General features: G+C 41.5%; 1 protein-coding gene across 3 annotated transcripts in view; it reads left to right on the top strand.

Annotated features, from left to right (window-relative positions):
• Positions 1–9805, top strand: part of kiaa0586 (KIAA0586 ortholog) — a 419966-nt gene that overhangs the window by 1001 nt on the left and 409160 nt on the right. For 2 of the 3 annotated variants that reach the window (XM_067991527.1, XM_067991528.1), the window contains exons 2-3: positions 1294–1382; positions 8393–8459. In XM_067991527.1, the coding sequence (XP_067847628.1) occupies positions 1294–1382; positions 8393–8459 (156 nt within the window). Of the gene's footprint in view, positions 1–277; positions 347–1293; positions 1383–8392; positions 8460–9805 lie in introns of all 3 variants that reach the window. The other variant, XM_067991529.1, reaches the window with a different exon arrangement.

The raw sequence follows: 9805 nt of genomic DNA, 5'->3' as shown, positions 1-9805 counted from the left end.
GGTTATTGATTGCATCTCTGCTAATATTTAGCTTCCCCACACTTTTGTACTCTTACTAATTCCTCGCAACTAGTTCCCTCCAAATAAATCAATACTTGTGATTAAAATAGAAAATTCAGAATATTAAATCTATAAAAAGATGTCATTATAACAATTTTCTCCTCTTTTATCCTGAAGGCATTGACTTGTGGTAGTGGTGGGTGGGGGTTGTTTTGAGGGCTGCTTTAAGGGCGTGGAAGCCATATGTTATCTTGCCCAGTGACTGTTTTTGATGTAGGGCAGTTCGTTTCAGCAAGCAATTTGATGGGATGAGCGATGGAGGTGTGGTCACAGCTAACTCGGACCAGTGAGTACACATTTAGCTGGTAGGAGAACCCAGCAACTAGCTCCTGTCACAAATTTCCAAGTTCAAGGCCTATTTTGCTAAATTAACAAAACAAGCTAAGCTTATTGAACTGTAATATTTATTTGCCAGTTGTTACGTTTTATAAATAATCTACATTTATTTACCAATGGTCTTACAGTACAAAATCCTTTTGTCAAAACAAAAAACTTTTCCTAAGGTAGTCTCAGTTTCATCTCCTATGACTGACTGACTGCAAGTTTAAGTGATCACCGTGATGCAAAGTAGTCTGCACAGAAATTATTTTGAAGTACATTGCTACCCATATTATTGATTCTAGAAATTAATTGTGGGGCAAACAATCAATTGAGGTCACACATAAATTGTGTACTCATTTTGTTTTAAAACCTAGAGAATCCTGCTAACAACATTAAAGGAGATGTGTGGCTATTTGTTTTTTTAAAAAGCATGAATGTAATGATTGCACCAAATCTATTTCTGTATCACAATGTATTTAAAAATATATTTCTCATTACCCTAGGAGTACAATGGATTAGTAATATACATGTCTGCAAGCTTTGTTGTATTGGAATTTATACATTATAAAAATGACTTGAAAGAAAAGTGGACATTTTGAAAGCTAATATGGTACTTTACTAATTCTTGGTTATTTGCATGTTATAGAAATCAACATAGAAAATTGCATATATTTGATTAATTATTGGAGTACTATGAATTAATATATGGTTTTGCTTGTTTTGTTTAATTATATCTTGTGGAATTTCTATTTTTTAAAAAAAGCTTCTTAAAAGAAAAGTGAACATTTTGAAAGCTTTTTCCTGTTATCTGCATTTTACAGAAATTGCCTATTTTTGGTTAAGTTTAAATTTTGTGTGGCTCTTTTGTGAGGATTGTGCTTATTAATTTATTCAAAATGAATTTGATTTCAGCACATGTACATGATTTGTTCAGAACAAAATCAAGTAGTCAGCAGACTCAAAAAGTAATCAACTATAACCAATGCAAGTTACCACAATGGGTAAGAAATGTTATATAATTATCTATAAATTGAGACTAGCAGTGCTAATTGACATATTCAGAAGGAACACTATGAGTTTATCCTCTGTGACTTTGGTAGTGCATACTGCTCTTTAGCCATTGAAAATTCTGTTCTAATTCAGCCCAGATTGTTTGGTTGAGGGGTGGGGGGATTGTACATTCAAGGTTATAAACTATGTTTCCAATAATTATAACTTCCATAAATCTCAAGTTGCTGATACTAGTGGATCTTGGTGTTCTGATTTAGGATTTATTCACTAATGAGACAACAGCTGTGTAAAGAGTTCTTTCCAAACCTCCAGAGCCACTAAATTCAAATGGGACAAAACAGCAAAGAAAAAAATATAAGCACAAAGATGACAGAATTGTCCGGGCTTCACAGGCCAGATTGCCAAGGCTTGTGTTGCACGTTGGAATCCCACCTCTGTAGCTTATCTGAGTGAGTAATTGCAATGGTGACAACAACATGCATTTATTTCGTGCCTTTTAATGTAGAAAATTGTCCCAAAATGCTTCAGAGATGGAATCAAATAGGATGCTGAGCCAAAGAAGGAAATATTGGGTGGGGTGACCTAAAGCTTTGTGAAGGAGATGGGCTTTAAGGAGGATCTAGGTACTGAAGGCACCGTTGCTAATGGCGGAGCATAGGGGAGGATGCACAAAAAGGCAGAGTTTTAAAAAAAAATAATTCTCATCTCGCCTCTTTTTTTGCCATTTACCTTAAAGGAAGGTGGACTCAAGTTGTTGCATTCCACTGGGATCTGTATCTGTGTGCATTCTGAACAGAAGAATGGCTATCAGTTCCTGATATCCCTGAGATACAGCGGTTGCCAAGGTCTCGAACCTGCACTGTATTCTGTTCACTATTAGCTGCTTTTTTTTTATTCGTTCATGGAATGTGGGCGTTGCTGGCGAGGCTGGCATTTATTGCCCATCCCTAATTGCCCTTGAGAAGGTGGTGGTGAGCCGCCGCCTTGAACCGCTGCAGTTAGTGTGGTGAAGGTTCTCCCACAGTGCTGTTAGGAAGGGAGTTCCAGGATTTTGACCCAGTGACAATGAAGGAACGGCGATATATTTCCAAGTCAGGATGGTGTGTGACTTGGAGGGGGACGTGCAGGTGGTGTTGATCCCATGTACCTGCTGCTCTTGTCCTTCTAGGTGGTAGAGGTCGCGGGTTTGGGAGGTGCTGTCGAAGAAGCCTTGGCGAGTTGCTGCAGTGCATCCTGTGGATGGTACACACTGCAGCCACAGTGCGCCGATGGTGAAGGGAGTGAATGTTTAGGGTGGTGGATGGGGTGCCAATCAAGCGGGCTGCTTTGTCCTGGATGGTGTTGAGCTTCTTGAGTGTTGTTGGAGCTGCACTCATCCAGGCAAGTGGAGAGTATTCCATCACACTTCTGACTTGTGCCTTGTAGATGGTGGAAAGGCTTTGGGGAGTCAGGAGGTGAGTCACTCGGTGCAGAATACCCAGCCTCTGACCTACTCTTGTAGCCATAGTATTTATATGGCTGGTCCAGTTAAGTTTCTGGTCAATGGTGACCCCCAGGATGTTGATGGTGGGGGATTCGGCGATGGTAATGCCGTTGAATGTCAAGGGGAGGTGGTTGGACCCTCTCTTGTTGGAGATGGTCATTGCCTGGCACTTGTCTGGCTTACTGCAGTGGATTTACTGCAGAATCCAACGAAGCTGTCATACGCTGTATTGGTGGCTGCAAGGAGAACACAGCTTCTGTGACATAGTCGCAAAGGACAGCTGTAGACTTGAGAGTCATGCCTGTCAGTCGCCATACATCTTTGGAGATTGACTTCGGAACCTTCGTGTAGGTGTGATGTTCCTCAAGCATCCTTCTTTCAGGCGAGTACCCATGAGTTTTGGGTCCCACAACCCCAAAGCCATTGACAGCCTTCTGCTCAGCGATTGGCAGCCTTTTCCTCAGTCTCTGCAGGGAAGTGGTCATATCCTCACCCACACCCCATTTCCTTGTGCTTTGTGAAGTACCCATGCCACATCCAGACCACCACTATCTACTTTCTACAGGATGAAAGTCTTTCAGCTGGTGCTTGGAAGAAAGGAAGCAGGTGTTGCAGGTAATGTTAGAGGGAGGTAGAGCAAAGGAAGACTGTGCAGGATGACATAGCTACAATTGGTGGGTGGGGTGGTCCTCATCCTTATCATCATCACTGTATGTGACAAGGGAGGAAAAAAAAACCCAATTCCTCCTCCTCCAACCGTGCCAACTCCTACAGCATGAGCAAAGTAAGTGCCCACAAGGTGCATGGCCTTGTTCTCAAGGGGGATGAGGGGTTTAAAGTTGAGGAATGCCCTCTGATGACCTGATATCAGTGGGCTTTGAGTGCCAGTTTGTCCTGTAAGAAGATAGTGAATGAGGGTACTGCTAGCAGTTGAGTGTGTGCCAAGTGGCATGGGAAAGCTGTAGTACAGATTTGGGGTGTAAGGCTGTTAAAGTGGAGGAACTGGTTTTAGGGTTATGCATGATAATAATTGCTGTGAGGGGAGCTGGGTAATCGTTGTGCAAGATGCTGAGTTAGAACTGCCCTTAACCAGAGTGGCGATGGGTTAGTTGTGGATATGTGGCTTTAAGAGGGTGTGGAGTGGTGCCGAGGGTGAGCAAGAAAAAAAGAGAGAATGCCCCCAGTGTGTTGTCTTGCCAGTCCCGTTGAGGTCATTGAATGTTTTATGGCACTGTCCTGCAGTCCTAGAGGATGAGTGAGTTGGTACTCAGTGACTGTACCACTTCCCTCCAGGCAGCACAAGTTACATTTATGGGTGGCACTAACATCCAGGAGTTTTATCTGCTGTTTTCATTTTCTTCGTGGAAGCTTTAGAGGTTGGAATCAGTGAAGTTCTTTGTTTTTCTCTGGCTTGTCCTGCTGCCTTCTGTGTCCAGATGGTGTTTGTGTAGTCAAAATTCTGTACAAGTGTAACAAAAATATTGCTATGACATGCAGTGAAGTTTTTAAAGAATGGAATGAAAGAGCCAAGCACTCTTTTCTCTTACCTGTTTGTTCCCCAGTGTTTTGCTGAAGAGTGCAGGCTGACCTGTCTTTTTAAAGGCTGCACAGAAGTTTTCTGGTGGATGAGCTGCTTGCACCGATTTTGCACAGGTTTTACACCAAGGACTGCACCAATGGGAAAGCAGATCAGTGGTTCCAGAAAACCCAAATGTAGCTCCCTCTGCAGGCCCGACCGGTGCAATATTTTTAAAGGGGTGACTGCGGTGTAACTCTTTTCAAAGAAATTCTAGGCTCCAGTGTTTTAGTAGTACTGGACAGAAGGAATGGGGCTTAGCTGCCCTAGGGCAGTCCTTTGTTTTGGTAGACCTGGGAAATGGTCTGGGTTTTTGTCGAACTGTAGAGGAGTGTACCACTGGAGTGCAGCTTTGCAGTGGAGCTTCTGGAGTTTGGTAGCATGGAGAGGGAACCTGAGGTTTAGCAGATTTGGAGTGGGGTGGAATGTTGGTTTGGCTCACTGGTGGATTCCTAGTGTCTGTCAATAGTGACTGGAGGAGGAGGGCATGGGCTGGACAGCACTGGGAGGAAGATGTGGAGGTGTCCCAGATCTGGCAGCACTGGTTTTTAAGAGATAATCAATTGATTTAATGTCTTGCTGTTTGCTTTCAAAATTGAAATTGCATGTGTTCAGACTTAATTTATTCCCCATTTTAAAGTCATGCATTCTGTCCTAATATTTTGATTTTGATATTATTATCGTTAAAAAGCAAAACTTTCAGCAATTTGGAAACAGAGAAGTAGAGTTGGTTGGAGCATATAAGTTTCTCTGCAGGACAGGTCTGAGGTGAGGGATGCAATTACTGGGGCACTACAGCACCACCAGGAGGATGTAATTACAGTGCTAGAATCTTACATAGGCAGTTCTATTATAAACGTAGACATAGAAATTTATAATGGATAAAAGTTGATGGGGAGTGCATACCGATATAAGATTTTTAGATATCTGTTAAATATTTCATATTTCAAATCAATTATGTAATCTAGATTTAAAAAAAAATTAAATGCGTTATGGATGAAGTACATCTAATTGCATAAGAAATTACAATATTTTATTTCACAGCCTAATGATGGACACAGCAAATGCTTTTATGTCCAGTATTGTTACTTCATATTGTACAGTGATGATTCCACATTGAGTCCACTGTGTTGCTCCACAGTTGTCCTGGCTAACACAACAGAGTGTCCTGATATTTGTTTTTGTAACTATTACCTGTATCCCTAATTAAATACGAGGTGTTCTGTATGTGATGCAGTTATCCGGCTGTAACGTGAAATTGAAGCTGGAACCTTTTTGGTTTGAGTGATTCAGAACCAAACCCATAGTGCACTTATTAACTGAGCCATTAGGTGAGCCCACTAAATATTTTCATTAATCTGCTATAGTTGAAATAAGTAAATGGTGTCACCTGCTTTAGTAAACCAAAGTGTCACTTATTTCTGTACCAAGTAAAGGTAGCTGACTCTGTAGTCTGCTTGCTCTATGTTCTGATGATTATTCACCTCTGAAATAACTTGTGTAGTGCTTTTGGGATATTACTTTGGGAAATTGAAGCCAAGTAGCTTTATGCTGATCAACTGCCTGGAGTTGCTGCTTGATGATAGAGATTAGTTACAGATTTCTAAAATCAGATATCATTAATAGCGCAAAGAACTGTTCTGTTTGACAGTGCAAGGCCTCTAAGATTATCACAGCAGGTAGCTGTGTCAGAGTGGTGGGAGGAAGTTATGTTTCCAGGTTTTCTCTAAACAACTGGCTCGAATCTTATGAATAAGTCAACAGGGGAACATAGTGAGTATAGTCTAAGCAGCTCCCCACAAGTAGGGAGGCAAAATTGGAGGGCAAGTCACATATATTCCTATTGTGTACCATATAATGGATAACAGAGTGGTGTCGATAGGGCATGCAAATGTTAAAAAAAACTATCATTTGAGCTCATTAATGCGTTTGTCTAAAATTAATGAGAAGCAAAACCTATTCTGGAATTTAAGAGTGGTTTGAGCATTCACTCCAGTTTCCCCAATTTTCTCTCTCTTCCTTTTCTGAACTAACTGAGGATGAGGATATGCCCATCCTCTAAACCTTGCCCAAATTGCCTTATTTCATGTGTGCGCCTAGACGATGAGTGTTGACAGGCTAGGTAAGGGAAAGCAATCAGCAGAGACTCGATAGTTAGAATTGAGGAATAAAAAAGGACTTAAAACTGTAATGGCAATGGTCTGCAGACCTCCTGATAGCAGCAATAAAGTGGCAGAATGTATTAATTCAAAGTTTAGAGAGGCTTCCAGCAAAAGCAGAGTTTTTTTAATGGGAGACTTGAATTTTCACATAGATTGGGAAGTGCAGAGTAGCTCAAGTCAGAAGGGTAGTGAATTTCTTGAATGCATTCAAGATAGTTTTCTGGAGCAGTATGTTCTAGAACCAACAAGAGGGCAGGCCGTACTAGATTTAGCAATGAGTAATGAACCAGACTTAGATAAATCTTCCCTAACTGTTATTATTAACTAACACTGATCATAATATGATCAAATTCAATGTTGGGTTTGAAAAGGAGAAACTTAACGCGGTTACTAAGAGTCTAGATTTTGGTGAGGCTAACTTCAACGGGATGAGACAGAGACTGATGACAGCAAACTGGGTAAAACTACGGATGAACTGTGGGAGGTGTTCAAAAAAGAATTTAGCTTAATACAGACCCAGTATAGATACCGAAGGGGCAAGAGCTCTACTTACCAAATAAAATAGCCATGGTTGACAAGAAGTGAGAGATAACACAAAACTACATTCAAAAGTGCAAAGAATATTGTAGATCCAGGAGACTGGGAGAGATATAAAGAACAGCAAAAGAAGACAAAAAAGATAGTCAGAGCTGCAAAACATAGGAACAGGAGTAGGCCATTTAGCCTCTCGAGCCTGTTCTGCCATTCATTGAGATCATGGCTGATCTGTGACCTAACTCCATATATCTGCCTTAGCCCCATATCCTTTAATACCTTTGGTTAACAAAAATCTATCAATCTCAGATTTAAAATGTAAAATTGAGCCAGCATCAACTGCCATTTGCGGAAGAGAGTTCCAAACTTCTACCACCTTTTGCGTGTAGAAGTGTTTCCTAACTTCACCGCTGGAAGTCCTGGCTCTAATTTTTAGGCTATGTCCCCTCATCCTAGACTCCCCAACCAGCGGAAATAGTTTCTCTTTCTACCCTAACAGATCCCCTTAATATCTTGAAAACTTCGATCTAATCACCCCGTAATCTTCTAAATTCCAGGGAATACAACCCTAGTTTGTGTAATCTATCCTTGTAATTTAACCCTTGGAGTCCAGGTATCATTCTAGTAAAAATACGCTGCACTCCCTCCAAAGCCAATATATCCTTCCTAAGGTGTGGTGCTCAGAACTTCAGGTGTGGTCTAACCAGGGCTTTGTATAGCTGTTGCCTGGATGTTGTCCAGGTCTTGCTGCATGCGGGCTCGGACTGCTTCATTATTTGAGGGGTTGCAAATGGAACTGAACACTGTGCAATCATCAGCGCACATCCCCATTTCTGACCTTATGATGGAGGGAAGGTCATTGATGAAGCAGCTGAAGATGGTTGGGCCTAGGACACTGCCCTGAGGAACTCCTGCAGCAATGTCCTGGGGCTGAGATGATTGTCTGTGACTGTTGGAGCCTTCCTCACCTGTATGGCTCAGTTCTACACTAAGTGGTGTATTTTTTAACAGACTTCTCAAGTCTTGCACATTAGCCATAATGTTCTCACTTAATTTCCCCCTCCCACCCTATGCATGATGTCATGTGTATATGGAAGTTGCATTTTTTCAAAGAATGAGGAAGAGCAAGTAAGCAATTACTTTTGAAAATCTTTTCTTGATTCTTGTTTTCTAGGCTTGATGTAAGTCTATGAAATTATTTTAGAAAATTTACTGATTGTTTGTGTTTGTATTTTATAAAACCAGTGTTCAAATTCAAATCATCAACATGCAACTGCAGGACACCTTCCAGCAGATGGCAGCAGATACGAAGGTATAACCAAGAACACACTTCCAATTTGGTTTAGTGGCACATTCTGAGAATATAAATACGTGCAATGGACTCATGGGGGGCAATTTTAACCCCCAAAAATGGGTGGGTTGGGGGCAGGTGGGCAGTAAAAATAGTTTTTGGAGTGGGACTGCATCCCGGCTCCAACTCGCCCACTTTTGGGTTTGACCCGGGTGCATTAGGATGTGCGCATGCAAATGAAACCCGGAAGACCCGGCGGCACTTAAGGCCGGCGGGCCGATACTTAAAGGGGCAGCGTACCTTTATTGAAATAGTTGAGGCACTTATAAATGTAAAATGAATTTTAACTTACCTGTTTGGGTTTACCATCGCTTCTGATTCATGGCAAGTGAAAACAGGCAGGAAGGGCCGGATCCATGAGGTAAATGCCTTAATTGCACTGCTGGTGGAGCAGGAGTGCTTCATTCAGGCCCACCAAGCTCCACTGAATGGTGGACACTCCCGATCTTCTCCAAGGTCCACCCGATGTCATCCACTTTCCCCCAGCTCCCCCCACCCCTCCGATTTCTTCCAGTGTCTCATCCTTTACCATTCTTCTCTTAGCTCCTATGCTGCTTCTCCTTACTGCTACTTTCTTCAATTTCACACAATACCTTGCCTCACACTTCCCTTCTGAGTCTCCCTTCACTTATTTTTGCTTGTCTCCTCTCTCTTTCTGCTGTTTTTTTACCTCTCCCTTCACCATCTTCCACAATGTCTCTCTTACAGTAAAACATTCCTTCAATCCCGGCATCCTTTCCTTCTCAAGAATGATTCCACAATTGATAATTTATCCATGAATTACCTTGAATCTCAGCCACCAGCTTTTAGCATTTGTAGTATTTCCAATAAAGATCGATTCACTGCGGTACTCCCAGTAGGTGTTGGACTGTTTGACGGCCAAAAGCTCTGGAACTTTAGGCTCCTGAGCTAACCATCTTTTTCAGATTTCAGCTTACACACAGCAACAGTGAAACCAGCTAAAGCTACTCAATTTAACATATTAATGTTAAAGCTACTCAATTATTGGTAATAATGTTATTACTGTAATATAACAAACTACTAAAATACTTTTTTTAAAATTACATATTGACATCCCCAGTCTTTTTTCTCATGTTTTTTCTTCAATTATGCTGTTTAAACTTTAGCCTTGTTATTTCTAAATGATATACTCTCTTTTTTAACTTTTCTGTTTTTCTTTTGAATCATTTAAAAATGATTTACGGCCCACAATCTCGCTCTCCCTCCCTCTCTCCCCCTCTCCGAGTCGTGGCGCCTTTCCCTTCTGACAGGCAGCCTTACTTACCTTCAGTTGAGTTGCGATTACA

The sequence above is a fragment of the Heptranchias perlo genome, chromosome 10 (assembly GCF_035084215.1).
Source record: "Heptranchias perlo isolate sHepPer1 chromosome 10, sHepPer1.hap1, whole genome shotgun sequence".
In the NCBI taxonomy this organism is placed as follows: Eukaryota; Metazoa; Chordata; class Chondrichthyes; order Hexanchiformes; family Hexanchidae; genus Heptranchias; species Heptranchias perlo.
Note: the sequence above shows the minus strand (reverse complement) of the source record. Positions and strands in the feature narration are given on the sequence as shown.